This window comes from Magallana gigas, chromosome 9, assembly GCF_963853765.1.
Source record: "Magallana gigas chromosome 9, xbMagGiga1.1, whole genome shotgun sequence".
NCBI lineage: Eukaryota > Metazoa > Mollusca > Bivalvia > Ostreida > Ostreidae > Magallana > Magallana gigas.
The window spans coordinates 23,708,490-23,724,474 of NC_088861.1; the positions used below are offsets into that span (position 1 = coordinate 23,708,490).

The window sequence follows — 15,985 nt, forward strand, 5'->3', positions numbered from 1 at the left end:
CAAAGACTTTTAAATGAGATTTAAACAATAAAATGCTTTCTTTGGTGATTCATTTGGGATATGAAAGTAGTGACATTGCAGAAAAAATACATAACCCGCTAACGCGGGTTATGTAAATTTTTTCTGCAATGATCACTACCTTCATTACCCGAATGAATCACCAAAGAAAGCATTTTATTGTTTATATTAACATCTTTCTTTAAGCTAATCGATATATTGGTTAGGAAAAGTAAGTAAAATTCACTAAATTACTGTTGATGTACGTAAGTAAGTTAGCTAAAAGAAACAGCCAAATTGTCTCCTGTGAGACTTTGAGTCTGACATCGTCATGATTATTTCGTGCAGTCTGTGATTTTTCCTAGGTCGCTATAGGTTTGGACCAATTGATAAACAGGGCTTGTCGATATCTGTCCTGTCATTTTCTTGTCAGTTTCAGCCGCTGTAGATTTCGACCAATCGATAAATGGGGCGTGTAGATTTCAGTCTGGCTGTTTCTATAGAGCTATGAATCAACTATAAGTTTCCGTAAGAAATAGAGGGAATAATACTTGGAAGAATCAGATGAAAATATAAAATCATGAGGTCAGCAGGAATGTTTATAGTAGATTAGGTATTTTTGTCTGTTTTTCATTCTTAGGATTGAATCTGGAATGGGATGTACTTACTTGAAGCCAAGCATTCTACACACAACCCCTGCGTCCGCCGAGTCGAAATGGTCGTCACACACCGTTCCCCAAGTACCGTTATAGAAGACCTCAACCCTGCCCTGGTTGGCCGTGGCTCCGGTACCACCGAACCGGACATTAACCTGAGCTGATGATTGATTGATATGATAATAAAAAAAAAAGACTTAATATAACAAAAATGTATAATAAATTGATAAAAAAAACCCGATGATTCACAAATATTGAAAAGGCAATGATTCAGAAGCAACTGTGAAATATCTTTACAAATTAAATACATGTATGTAACCTTTTTCCATTTTCTTCATTCGAGGGGTACTTATAAATCGTGGATCTGTTGTCATAAAATGATTCACTGTTGAGTGAAATAATCATTTAACGTTACTTAATTAAGAAATAAAGTACGAGTTTTCGTGAATGTTGCAGAATAACTTCCGAGGTCGAGAAATGTTGTTTTGAAATATAAAAGCCGAGGCGTTAGCCGAGGCTTTTATATCTCAAAAAACATTTCTCGACCTCGGAGGTTATTCTGCAACATTCACGAAAACAAGAACTCATTTCTATTCAACTAACAGCCCCGTATTTCTACAGTTCGGTTCTCCGATCTAGGTCATTTTGACGGCTGTTCCGTGTAACGTAATTGTTAAATACTGCTTTCCTGAACTTTCCTCTATTTCGAGATATTGAAGATCAAAGTGTTGGACTTCTGGTCCCTTAAAATCCCTAATTACATAACATAGGAGGAAATAATTACCATGTATAGGCAAATAACCTTAGAATGAACATAATTGGCTCTATAACGTATCACAAAATATTTCACAGTTAAAAGTGATCATCAAAAGACTTTAGAGCCCCCTTAGCCCCTTATTTGAAGAGCCAGCCCCTTTTTCTTGATTTCATAAGAATTTTTTGGTCAATTCAAACACATTTTGTTCAACAAGTGTTTACAAATTTTGTACCGTCCTCGAGATATCTTGAGAGGGTCGTTTTAGGGGCCGACCCTGTAACTCCTTAAAGGGACCGCATAACAAAGAAATTATGGTTGTAGAATGTTAAGCTCAATACTTTGAGCATCTTTTGTTCAATATTGCTTTTCAAAATTTTCCTCCATTTTGAGATATTGAGAATCAAATTTTTGGACTTCTGGCCCCTTAAATCCCCTAATTATGTAACATAGGAGTAAATGATTGCCATGTGTAGGTGGATAACGTTAAAATGAACATAATTGCTTCTATAACGTATCACAAAATATTTCACAGTAAAAAGTTATCATTATAGGACTTTAGAGCTCCCTCAGCCCCTTATTTGAAGGGCCAGCCCCTTTTTCAACATTTCAAATGAAAGCTTTAATCAATTCAAACACATTTTGTTCAACAAGTGTTTACAAATTTTGTACCGTTCGCGAGATATCTTGAGAGGGTCATTTTAGGGGCCGACCCTGTAACTCCTTTAAGGGACTGCATAGCAAAGAAATTATGGTTGCATATTGTTAAGCTCAATATTTTGAGCATCTTTTGTTCAATATTGCTTTCCAGAATTTTCCTCCATTTTGAGATATTGAGCATCAAATTTTTGGACTTCTGGCCCCTTATAATCCCTAATTACGTAACATAGTAGTAAATGATTGCCATGTGTAGGTGGATAACGTTAAAATGAACATAATTGCTTCTATAACGTATCACAAAATATTTCACAGTGAAAAGTTATCATTTAAAGATTTTAGAGCCCCCTCAGCCCCTTATTTGAAGGGCCAGCCCCTTTTTCTTGATATCACATCAAAGCTCTTGACTTTATAAAGATTTTTTGTTCTACATGTTATAACAAATTACAATCGAAGAAAGAGATATTGAAGGAAAACCACGAAAAAACACGACGCTTTTTTAACTGTAATTTTCGAGCTCGGGCGAGCTTCGCCGCTTTTGGTCACTGGAAAATATATATACCACATGTCAGATCTACAACCTTTTGTCTACAATCCCTGAAATTTTGAACTCAATATCTTCAACCGTTTAGGAGTCTACCCCTGGACAAGCCGACCCTCTGAAAATCGTTAAATCGTAAATAACTCAAAACCGGACGAGACGTCATCATTAAAAAAAAAATTCCAATAAGGTTCAGGTCATTATCTATCAGACCTGAAAGTTTCATGTAAATCGGTGGAGTAGTTTTAGAGAAATCGCGTACACAAAATTGGTTGGAAAAAAAAAGATAAAATAATAATAATAGGGGAAAAGAAACCGAACAAAAACAATAAGGTCTTCCGTTGGAAAACGGAAGACCTTAATTATGGATGTCAAATATTGCATAGTAATATTTAAATGCTGATGCCACGTATGTTTACATTAGCAGTTATTTCGTGAACTGATTTGTTGATCCCTAGGAGTTGCTGTACATGTACTACCATAACACATGTGATGTTGCAGATGTTATAGAATATATTAATTCATCGAATTATTAACATTAGGGATAAATTTGTACAATGGTATTTGTTATTTTATTGGTTTTGTATCAATATGCATATTCAATATTTACAGTCAGATAGGCTTGTGATCCGTGTATCTTTACATACTCGATGAACATTTATATCATATTTTTCTTATTTGTTATGGATTAACTTAATAGGTACATTCACGGCTAGATAATCTGTGGATAAATAGAGCTTTTGTACAGTTATATCTGTTATTTGATTAAATTAATTAAGTTAATGAATATCTACATGTATAATAACTTACAAATATTTACAGCGATCACTTACTCGCAGTACATTTTTACATGTGTATAGCCTCGTGATTTGATTAGTCATTAATTAACTTACGCTTAATCGCTGTACAGTTACAACCGTGATTTGATTGGTTATTAATTAACTTACGTTTAATTACAGATGTCACTTAATTGTTGTACAGTTATAGCCGTGGTTTGATTGGTTATTAACTAACTTACATTTAATTACAGATGTCACTTACTCGCTGTAGAGTTGTTGGGCTGAACTGTGGCCGGAGCTCTAGTCGTTGGGACACCTGTCGGTGCATTCGTTACACCTGAGGTGCGGCACTGCACCCCAACGTCAACGCTGTGGGCACAGTTAGTGTTGCCCCACCCCAGGAACTGGCACTGGTCTAGCGATTGCTCCGTGCCGTCACAGTTCAAATCATCCATCCATATCCGGCCTGTTCCGGCTCCAAAGGTGCCGTTCAATATAGCTATTCCACCCTCACTGTGAAAGGCGAATTACGTATCACAATACACAGCTGTACGTATTACACGATATTTGTTATTTAAAACATTTCAAAGTTAAAATTATATATACCTTTTCAAAGTTCTTTTCAAATGAATTATTAATGGCAACGTTTTTATCGTCTTCGCAAAGACTTTTAAATGAGATTTAAACAATAAAATGCTTTCTTTGGTGATTCATTTGGGATATGAAAGTAGTGACATTGCAGAAAAAATACATAACCCGCTAACGCGGGTTATGTAAATTTTTTCTGCAATGATCACTACCTTCATTACCCGAATGAATCATCTTAGAAAGCATTTTATTATTTATATTAACTTCTTTCTTTAAGCTAATCGATATATTGGTTAGGAAAAGTAAGTAAAATTCACTAAATTACTGTTGATGTACGTAAGTAAGTTAGCTAAAAGAAACAGCCAAATTGTCTCCTGTGAGACTTTGAGTCTGACATCGTCATGATTATTTCGTGCAGTCTGTGATTTTTCCTAGGTCGCTATAGGTTTGGACCAATTGATAAACAGGGCGTGTCGATATCTGTCCTGTCATTTTCTTGTCAGTTTCAGCCGCTGTAGATTTCGACCAATCGATAAATGGGGCGTGTAGATTTCAGTCTGGCTGTTTCTATAGAGCTATGAATCAACTATAAGTTTCCGTAAGAAATAGAGGGAATAATACTTGGAAGAATCAGATGAAAATATAAAATCATGAGGTCAGCAGGAATGTTTATAGTAGATTAGGTATTTTTGTCTGTTTTTCATTCTTAGGATTGAATCTGGAATGGGATGTACTTACTTGAAGCCAAGCATTCTACACACAACCCCTGCGTCCGCCGAGTCGAAATGGTCGTCACACACCGTTCCCCAAGTACCGTTATAGAAGACCTCAACCCTGCCCTGGTTGGCCGTGGCTCCGGTACCACCGAACCGGACATTAACCTGAGCTGATGATTGATTGATATGATAATAAAAAAAAAAGACTTAATATAACAAAAATGTATAATAAATTGATAAAAAAACCCGATGATTCACAAATATTGAAAAGGCAATGATTCAGAAGCAACTGTGAAATATCTTTACAAATTAAATACATGTATGTAACCTTTTTCCATTTTCTTCATTCGAGGGGTACTTATAAATCGTGGATCTGTTGTCATAAAATGATTCACTGTTGAGTGAAATAATCATTTAACGTTACTTAATTAAGAAATAAAGTACGAGTTTTCGTGAATGTTGCAGAATAACTTCCGAGGTCGAGAAATGTTGTTTTGAAATATAAAAGCCGAGGCGTTAGCCGAGGCTTTTATATCTCAAAAAACATTTCTCGACCTCGGAGGTTATTCTGCAACATTCACGAAAACAAGAACTCATTTCTATTCAACTAACAGCCCCGTATTTCTACAGTTCGGTTCTCCGATCTAGGTCATTTTGACGGCTGTTCCGTGTAACGTAATTGTTAAATACTGCTTTCCTGAACTTTCCTCTATTTCGAGATATTGAAGATCAAAGTGTTGGACTTCTGGTCCCTTAAAATCCCTAATTACATAACATAGGAGGAAATAATTACCATGTATAGGCAAATAACCTTAGAATGAACATAATTGGCTCTATAACGTATCACAAAATATTTCACAGTTAAAAGTGATCATCAAAAGACTTTAGAGCCCCCTTAGCCCCTTATTTGAAGAGCCAGCCCCTTTTTCTTGATTTCATAAGAATTTTTTGGTCAATTCAAACACATTTTGTTCAACAAGTGTTTACAAATTTTGTACCGTCCTCGAGATATCTTGAGAGGGTCGTTTTAGGGGCCGACCCTGTAACTCCTTAAAGGGACCGCATAACAAAGAAATTATGGTTGTAGAATGTTAAGCTCAATACTTTGAGCATCTTTTGTTCAATATTGCTTTTCAAAATTTTCCTCCATTTTGAGATATTGAGAATCAAATTTTTGGACTTCTGGCCCCTTAAATCCCCTAATTATGTAACATAGGTTTAAATGATTGCCATGTGTAGGTGGATAACGTTAAAATGAACATAATTGCTTCTATAACGTATCACAAAATATTTCACAATAAAAAGTTATCATTATAGGACTTTAGAGCTCCCTCAGCCCCTTTTTTGAAGGGCCAGCCCCTTTTTCAACATTTCAAATGAAAGCTTTAATCAATTCAAACACATTTTGTTCAACAAGTGTTTACAAATTTTGTACCGTTCGCGAGATATCATGAGAGGGTCATTTTAGGGGCCGACCCTGTAACTCCTTAAAGGGACTGCATAGCAAAGAAATTATGGTTGCATATTGTTAATCTCAATTTTTTGAGCATCTTTTGTTCAATATTGCTTTCCAGAATTTTCCTCCATTTTGAGATATTGAGCATCAAATTTTTGGACTTCTGGCCCCTTATAATCCCTAATTACGTAACATAGGAGTAATGATTGCCATGTGTAGGTGGATAACGTTAAAATGAACATGATTGCTTCTATAACGTATCACAAAATATTTCACAGTGAAAAGTTATCATTTAAAGATTTTAGAGCCCCCTCAGCCCCTTATTTGAAGGGCCAGCCCCTTTTCTTGATATCACATCAAAGCTCTTGACTTTATAAAGATTTTTTGTTCTACATGTTATAACAAAATACAATCGAAGAAAGAGATATTGAAGGAAAACCACGAAAAAACACGACGCTTTTTTAACTGTAGTTTTCGAGCTCGGGCGAGCTTCGCCGCTTTTGGTCACAGGAAAATGTATATACCATATGTCAGATCTACAACCTTTTGTCTACAATCCCTGAAATTTTGAACTCAGTATCTTCAACCGTTTAGGAGTTTACCCCTGGACAAGCCGACCTTCTGAAAATCGTTAAATCGTAAATAACTCAAAACCGGAAGTGACGTCATCATTTTAAAAAATTTCCAATAAGGTTCAGGTCATCATCTATCAGACCTAAAAGTTTCATGTAAATCGGTGGAGTAGTTTTAGAGAAATCGCGTACACAAAATTGGTTGGAAAAAAAAAGAAAAATAATAATAATAGGGAAAAAGAAACCGAACGAAAACAATAAGGTCTTCCGTTGGAAAACGGAAGACCTTAATAATAAGAAGAATAGGGAAAAAGAAACCGAACGAAAACAATAAGGTCTTCCGTTGAAAACGGAAGACCCTAATAATAACTAGACATGATCTCGTTGCGAGCAACGAGGAGGTCTTCCGTCCGATTTTTAGAAAGTAAATCACGTCATTGACTTTAATTTTCGACAACAAAACATGATATGGAAATAGGAGTGAAGTAATAATGCTTTCCTGTAATGATTTTTATAAGTTCTTTTACGTTGCTTTTTTAAATACTTGGATTTCTTCCAATTGAAATAGACAAGATTAAACTTTTTTTACCTCTGGCCCCTAATATCCCTAGTTAGGTAACGCATGAGAAAATCATTATATTGTAAGGATATATATACGTATTATACCTAAAGTCTGTCCCAAGATACTTTTGCCACACATTTTCTTAAATTATTCGATGTTTGTAAATATCTCTTGTTTCAGACGATGTTCATTCGATAGTATGAAAAAATCCCAAGATTTCCCTTTTGAAACGCCCCCTCTAGCTTGTCAGGTTTCACTACACGGCAAAAAAAAGAATGTCTACGGGGATTTTACATTGCATCAACCTTTATAAAGCCCGGATGATAACGTTGAAAAATTGTGCTAGATATTCCGAGAGACTTCCGAATTGAGAAAAGATGTAAACATTCCCCATTATAAATCTCCGTAGGAAATATGTTTTCGATCATGTGAATGTTTACGAAGGAAAAATGGTAATTTGTAAATGAAGTTTGACCCCTAAAAACGTTATTACCTAATTACGTAACGCGTGATAAAATCAACAGATTTCTTGGATACAGTTGAGATTGACACAAAATTTTAAATTTTGTTTAATTCTTGTGATTTTGAATGACAACAGATGTGAATGGAATTGGAGATCGTTGTGGAGAATAAGCAGGTTTTGAAATAAATTAATTGCACATGAAAAATAAAGTGTCTTACACATGTAGATCTTAATGTTAAAGCTGCTTTGTCCGATTTCAATAAAATAATTGTACGCCTTTTAACGATGGTTATGCTAAGTATGTGTGCAATAATACACGTTGCAGTAGTTTTCCCGGTCAATTAATTAAGCCAAATTTCAATGAAAAAATTATGTACATGTTGAAACTCGTTGAATCCGGATGTTGTGTATTACGACACACTGCCAATCCGGCGACATTATTCAGCCCCTTGACATTTTCCCATCTTTTTTGTTTTAAAAAATTAATGCAATCCGGATCCTATTTATTCTGTTAACCGGCGCAATGAAAAAGCCTACTGCTTATAATCAGTGAGAGTTATCTCCCGTAGTCCGTCCACTTATCGATCGATCGGCCTTCTGCGAGATATTAATGCTCAATTATCGACCAATTTTTCTGTCGTTGCTATTGATTAAAACAATTGTTAATATAGATCCAAAGTTGCAACTTGTTTAAGTTCATACCGTAAAGTCTTGTTATGAATTGCAATTAGATAATTAGATTATAGTTCACCCAATTTTTTTCAGACCGTGATTCAGGATACTGCGGGAGTAAGACTGCCGATACCGTTTGTTATGCCCGTTGTATGGCTACACGTACAGAGTTGCATATTATTCTGTTAAAATGCTCAATTTTTTTTTATATAAAATTCTCATTTATATTTATCTATTGTTTCCCTGCATCAATACAGTTCTCGCCATCAGGTATTTCAGCCACTTGTTGACTTTTTAATGTTTTGTTTATCAATTTACGGTTGAGCATGCACTTTTCAGGTAAATCGGATGTTTGAAAAATTATCAATAACGATGATTTGATTCAGATAGTATTTCCATCGTATGTATTCCGTTATGGATTTATTGTTTCATTTAAAAAAATATTTAAAATGAAAATTGGTACCGTAAATAAGATCGATGAAATCTAATATAATAAAGAACAATTGAACATTTTGCAAGAATACACGATCAGGACCTACTGCATTAAATACTAAAATTAATTTGCAACAATGTCCTCTAAACCGGATGTTGCCTAATCCGGCCATTTTTTTTCAGAACCACCCTCCGCCGGATTTGACAAGTTTTGCTGTATATTCACAAAATAATCGACATAAAAGCGTTTTGCGTTGTTTCACCGCGTATTTAAACTGGCCCCTTACGTCGAACCTACATACATGTATGAAGTATGATTGTATTACGACTTTGACATCTGTCTTTTTTATATAATCTATTATAACATATAAAATATACAGCATGACTATTTAAACAAAAATAAAGCAGTGTACATTTGTTCATTAACAGTTTTGATGTTTACGTTGTTTATAATCATTGCAAAACATGCAGGATGATTAACAAAATCATTCGGAGGATGAAACCCAACGGTTTCCTTTTTTAAACATTCCAATGATGTATTTTGGTTTTTTTTTGTATGCCCAAAATTTATTTTTATTTACTTTGAATATTTCTAACGTTGAAAGGAGAGCACTTCCGTGTAAATACGTCTATAACTTTGTAAGATCATTCATTTGGATTGCAAGGAAAATTATTTGATACTGTTATGGCCGACAAATCGGAACATGCAGCTTGAAGAAATTTCTCAACTTATTATACCTCGAAACGTTATTTCAAATCAGGCACAAAACAATGAAGGGAAATGGAAATATTCGGCGGATCCAAATGTTAAAATATTCTTATGATAAAAATTGGTATATATGGCAAACAGATTAATCATTTTTTATCTCCTACAAGATATAATCGCACCTGTGTTTTGCATCCATCTCTTTTAAACTCTGTCAAAATTCGTGGTCGTTTCACCCTCTTGTTGTAAACCCCGCTGAAATGTTCACAATCGAATTGCGCTGATGAACGAAAGAACTAGCTGCATGGGCCGTCTAACATTATTAATTTTAATAATGAATTCAGAAACTTTTACGTTTCAAAAAGTGTCATTTTTTGTTAAGTTACAGGAACATTGTCATTCATGCATATAAAATTTGTACAAAATAAGTTATATGTTATTCAACCAGTGTTGGAAATTGAGACCGTGCTTGAAATATTTGGGAAAGAAATTTTAGGGGTCATCCTTTCATCTTCTTATCGGGCCCGTGTAACAAAATTTGAGCCATTTCCGAATAAATGTGTGCACAAAAATCGTTAATAAAAGAATGCAGGTAACGGGAGCTTTTAACAGGGGAGCAGGGAGTGCTTTAAAATTCATATTTACATGTATTAATTTACCGTGTAAAATTATCAATCATATAGGCATTAGATAACTGCTATTGCCTATTGACTCCATGACATCTACAATTTCGCTTAATTAAACGTACATGTACACATTTAAAAAAAAATGTACATGTATATAAGCATGTACTCCAATCAGGTGTTGTACTTTACAGAACGTTTTTTACGCGATCGCCGAGCGCTTCTTTTTGGGGAAGAACAGTCCTAATCAGACAGCAAATACATACTACAGCATACAGACGTTTTTATTAATATAATTATATATAATTTATGTACTATTTAAGTATGCTTGAATATGCAAACTTTAAAGCCAATTCGATTTGTATTAGAAAATTAATCTACTAAGTAGTATTTTTTACCATGTGTTCGCTACTCGATCTTCAACTGTCCGATTACTTTTACAATGAACGTACATGTTCACAAAATATTTAAAACTCACATATTCTTTCAGAATAAAAAAAAATTAATTTCTAAATGAAGAAAATCAGCAATGAGTTTGCTTTTTAGTGAATCTGACCACCACTGAGATGAGGTTATACCAATAATGTGACTCTTATTATTTTACGGCCTGAATGCAAATAAAACATCAACTTGTTTAAAAATGGTTTGTTTTATCGTGTATTAAGCATGTAGCATTGTACTTTTTCAGCTGCCTTATCTCGAACGCTTTTTAAATATATTTCAACTTTTACTTACTACATCCTGCTTATCTCTCTCTCTCTCTCTCTCTCTCTCTCTCTCTCTCTCTCTCTCTCTAAACTCATAAAAAATTCTAATATTTTGTTAGCCAAATGAAGTATTACATTATCATAGATTACAGATACTTATGAGAATATCGCCTATATTTTGTTGAAATTGGTAGTGTGTCCCAAACAGACACAAGTGAATGTATTTACATATCAAATCGTACGACTGTAAAACGTATAATATTCATTGATGGCATTTTTCCCCTTTATTATACGAACTATGATTTAAATCAATGATTTGATGCATCGTTAATCAATATAATTGGAAATGAAAACAACAACGAATCAATGAGCATTGGAATGTGTGATAACGTATAAACACGAGAAACATGTGTCCTACAGTGAATCGGCTGTCAACTAGCGCGGCATCTCCTGGGCCCGTGTTATGAAAATGTACATTCAACGTGGTGGGTTTGAAATGTTTGCAGTTTGATAACTGAAATTTAGTTTCCAACAATAAAACTATTGCATGACATAGACAAGATCACAAAGACAATGACAGCCATACTATCCATTTTTTTTAATTAGGAGAGCAAAACAGCAATACTTCGTAGTTAATGGTGTAATCTTTTTTCATTTACTCTTTAATATCGTTATAATCTGAATTCTTTGTGTTTGCAGCTACATAAATAAACCCGTGTATGCATTACAGCAAGGCGCATATCTTGTGTATTGGATAACGGCAGACCGCTCGCTAGTCCAGCCGCGACCCATTTCCTCGGCCGCGGGCAAGGATCGGATACGTATAATTGTTTACATACATGAAGCTCGGAATACAGCTAGCAAGATTTTAAATGCGACTCAAATACATTTCATAGAAGCCATTCTTATACCCATAATATGTTTCACTAGAAAAGAATTAAACTGTTTAAACACTTTCCGAATGCAAGCTAGTACACTGTCTATGGTAGTAGGTAAAGGTATAATCTTTTTTATCTACTATTAAAATCATTTAAATCGGCAGTTTTGTGTTTGCAGCTACATAAAAAAAACTATGTGTGCATTACAGCGAGACGCAAATCTTGTGTATTAGATAACAGCAGACCGCTCGCTAGTTTATTCGTGACCTATTTCCTCGGCTGCGGCAAGGGATCGGATACGTAATTGTTCACATACACAGTTCGGAATACAGCTAGATTTTAAATGCGACTCAAATGCATTGCATAGAAACAGTTCTTTTATCCATAACGTGTTTCACTAGAAAATAACTAAAATGTTTAAACACTTTCCGTATGTAAAACGGTACCCTTTATGTCAGTTATACGCACAAATACCCCGTTTATTTGCCAAATAAAACACAAATTCATGGTAATAGGTCTGGCTTTTTACACTCATATTACGCAATACCCGAACAAAATATTATGTTACGACATTAATAAGATCATAATGAACAACTTTTGCAGCGACAGCCATATCAAAATCTTAACCGCTTTTGAGTTATAAAGTGAAAACTTTGAAGGGTTCTAGGTCCTTAATTTGTGGGGCCAGCCCCTTTTTCTAGGTGTCAAACAAAAGATCTTGTAAATATATATTTTTTTTTTCTTCTACATGTCTTAACAAAATATTTGTGAGAAAAAAGATAATCTAATAAAACCAGGCAAAATTACAACGCTTTTTTAATCTCATTTTTCGAGCCCTACCGAGCTTTAGCGCCTTTTGTGCCTGAAATTTATTAATGCCTTATTACATATCTACAATCTTTTGTCTATCATTCCTGAAATTTTGAACTTGATATCTTTTATAGTTTTTGATAACACTCTTGGACAAGCCGACACTCTGAAAATCAGGAAATCGTCAATATTTCAAAAACGGAAATGACGTCATCAACCAAAACAATTTCCGATCAAGTTTAAACTAATGTCAATAAGATCTGAAAATTTTATTAAAATCGATCAAACAGTTTCCGAGTAATCGCTGACACAAAATCGGTAAGAAAAAAAAAGGAGAAGAATGAGAAAAAAAAACCCGAAGAAAAACAATAAGGTCTTCCGTTGGAAACGGAAGACCTTAATAAAAAGAAACCGAAGAATAACAAGAGGGTCTTCCGTTGAAAACGGAAGACCCTAATAAAAAGAAACAATAGAATAACAATCTAATAAGAAATTTGAAAATTTTTCAGAATAATAGTAAGGTGTTCCGCTCCCAGCGGAAAACCTTAATAAGGTAAAAAATGTCCTGATTTAACCTTTGAATATGTATGTTTTAGATTGCACATGAAGATTTTGTTTAGCTTAGTTACGTTGATTTTCTTTTGTCTTTATGTCAAGAATGTAAGTGGAAATGATCTAAAAAAATTTAAATATATTGATCGATTAAAAAACCCAGAAGACTAGTAAGACAGATATGAATCGGACATTTCAGTTATATTTAAGTTTAGGTATTGCTAATGGAATAAACGTTACTACAATCTACTTGCTTAATAGGGCGTGATGGCTGTGACCTTAGGGCTTCATATCATAATATTGGAAAATTCACAAATTTTAAAGTTTAAAGATACAAAGATTTTTCTCTACTTAATCAAAGTTTATAGCTTAACAATTCATATCTGAAAGTTTTATGAAGATCTGATTGTTTATTTATTTACCACCTAGTACCATTAATTTGGTGTCAAGGTGAAAATCGTTACATGTATTTCCCCTCTATAACGTTACGAATTTTTAAAATTATCTGGAGAACATCTTAAAAATGCCAAATACAATGTCAATATAAGAACGTCATTGATGTGTGGATTTTAAAAATATATACAGGTGAGTTAAATAGAAAACCGTGCGAAAAATGATACTTGTGTTAGACTAAATGATATGACTTTGATGAATTTTTAAGTCGTAATTTCCGATAACGACTCAATTTGATTTCATTATCTATGTTGAAATGAGCAATCCGCCATCAGCGTTAACTTGAAAGTAATTACATTTTCAAGAGTATTTGTTTGAGATAAGACTACGAATCAAAATTGTAAGAAACATGTATGTCAAAACATTTAATGAAACAGGCAAATGACGCACCGTTAGGTCGCAAGCGGGGATTGCATAATTAAACTAAAAGAAAATGACATGAAAATTTCAAAATGTAAATTTTTTAATCGTACAAATTTTTAAGTCATAAGTACGTCAATTTTTTTTATTACTATATATGTCATTGAAAACCAACGTTTTTTTAAAAAAAAAATTTAAAAACTAACTCTTACAGATTTTTTTCTTTAGCTTTTTGGCATCATTTTAAAATATTTGTCCAATATCGGAGTTGTCACAAAACTTATCCAATGTATGTCAAAACAGTGCAAATTGAATCTACTTTAAGCAATATAGATTTCCTCAAAATATGACAACAAATAACAAAAGAAAGCCTTTTAAAAACTTGTCTTGTTTTCAATGAAATATATAGAGGAAAAAAGGACATACTTTTGGCGTGTTCTTTATTGATTTGATCACGCCCACCAAAATACTCAAAGAATTATTCCTGATTACTTAATTAAAAATATTTAAAAATTATACATACGATCTGCGCATGATTTTTCTACAACGTGCGCCTTTATCCTTGAAATGGTTGTAAACTTTTCAGTGATGTTTGTATAGTCATTGTGAGTGGAGACATTCCGCAGAAGCTGTTCTTTGATTCCAGTTGTTACACCAATACAGAAAATTGTGACGTTTTGGTCCTTCAGTAATTGAGCTTCGTTAGAAATAGAACTTTGTCCATCAGTTATCAAGATGACTATTTTGGCAGCATCAGAACGTGCTCCGCGGCTTGAGTTGAACGGGACAAGACGAGCATAGTCAAGCGCTTTTCCAATAGATGTTCCTCCTCCAGAATAGGTGATATTCATAACAGCAGACTGGATGTCGCTCAGAGAAAAATGTCTATTCAGACTAAAAACTTCTCTTGCCACATCATTAAATACAACAACGCTGAATTGGTTAGCAGTAGGACCTATTGTAAAATGTTCCATGAATTCACGGACAAAACGCTTCATTGTCTGAAAATGTGTTGAACCCACCGATCCTGATTCGTCTAAAAGAAAGACAAAGTCTCTTTTCGGAAAACAAATTCCTGGGGAAAAAAAGAAATAGTACTAACTTTTTAATTAAAGAAAAACGTATATGTTATATTACTTGGATAAGATTACAAAATCATACCTGAAAACCCAGAAATCCCAGCAAAAAACAAAATAAAAAGAAGATACATTCTGGCACCATTTCACAAGTGATATGAAGTCACATGCAGCAGTCGATGCGTATCCGTTTCAAACGGAAGACCTTATAGTGAATGTAAGGTTTCTTATTAAGGTCTTCCGTTTTCCAACGGAAGAACCTTCTGTTATTCTTCGGGAGCATTTTCGCACAGTTATATTTTTTCTTACAAATTTTTTGCATACAATTTCTTAAAAAACGGCTTGGCTGATTTTTACGAAACTTTCAGATCTGATAGCTACTCATCCGAACCTTATACCGTTTTTTTTTAAATTGATGACGTCATTTCCGGTTTTGAGATTTTGACGTTTTGGCGATTTTCAGAGGGTCGGTTTGTCCACGGATCTCCTCCTAAACCATTGAAGGTATTGAGTTGAAATTTTCAGGGATGATTGTCAGAATATTGTAAATGGGCCATTTGGCATCCGATTTTGTCTGTCGCATAAAGTGCCGAAGCTCGGCAGGGATCGAAAAATTAGATGAAAAAAGTGCCGTGATTTTTTGCAGTTTTCTGTCATTATCTTTTTACTCTGAATTATTTTCTTAAGACATGTAGAACAAAAAAAGTTTATACAGACAATTGCTTTCATTTGTCGTCAAGAAAAAGGGACTGGCCTTTAAAATGAAGGGTTCAGAGGGGTCTTAAGTCTTTCATTGATAGCTCTTTATGTAAGAATATTTTGTTATACATCAAAGTTCATTTTAAAGTTATAAGCCTATACATTAAAAATTATCGCAAATCTTACGTAATTCGGGATTTAATGGGGCTAGACGTTTAATTGCCCGCTCTATCATACCTCTAAATGGAGAAATAATTTGAAAAGCAATATTGAACC

The 15,985-nt window shown here is 34.1% G+C and overlaps 1 protein-coding gene across 5 annotated transcripts in view; it reads right to left on the minus strand.

Annotated features, from left to right (window-relative positions):
- The window catches only part of LOC105334524 (deleted in malignant brain tumors 1 protein), a 75,042-nt gene that overhangs the window by 46,959 nt on the left and 12,098 nt on the right, over window positions 1-15,985 (minus strand). Inside the window, exons 1-5 of one of the 5 annotated variants that reach the window (XM_066072133.1) lie at window positions 15,096-15,231; window positions 14,458-15,009; window positions 4,711-4,858; window positions 3,647-3,897; window positions 666-813 (exon numbers count right to left, since the gene is read on the minus strand). In XM_066072133.1, coding sequence (XP_065928205.1) covers window positions 666-813; window positions 3,647-3,897; window positions 4,711-4,858; window positions 14,458-15,009; window positions 15,096-15,144 — 1,148 coding nt within the window. In that variant the 5' untranslated portion in view covers window positions 15,145-15,231. Of the gene's footprint in view, window positions 1-665; window positions 814-3,646; window positions 3,898-4,710; window positions 4,859-5,016; window positions 5,042-14,457; window positions 15,010-15,095; window positions 15,232-15,985 lie in introns of those variants that run through there. The other 4 variants (XM_066072134.1, XM_066072132.1, XM_066072136.1 and 1 more) reach the window with 4 other exon arrangements.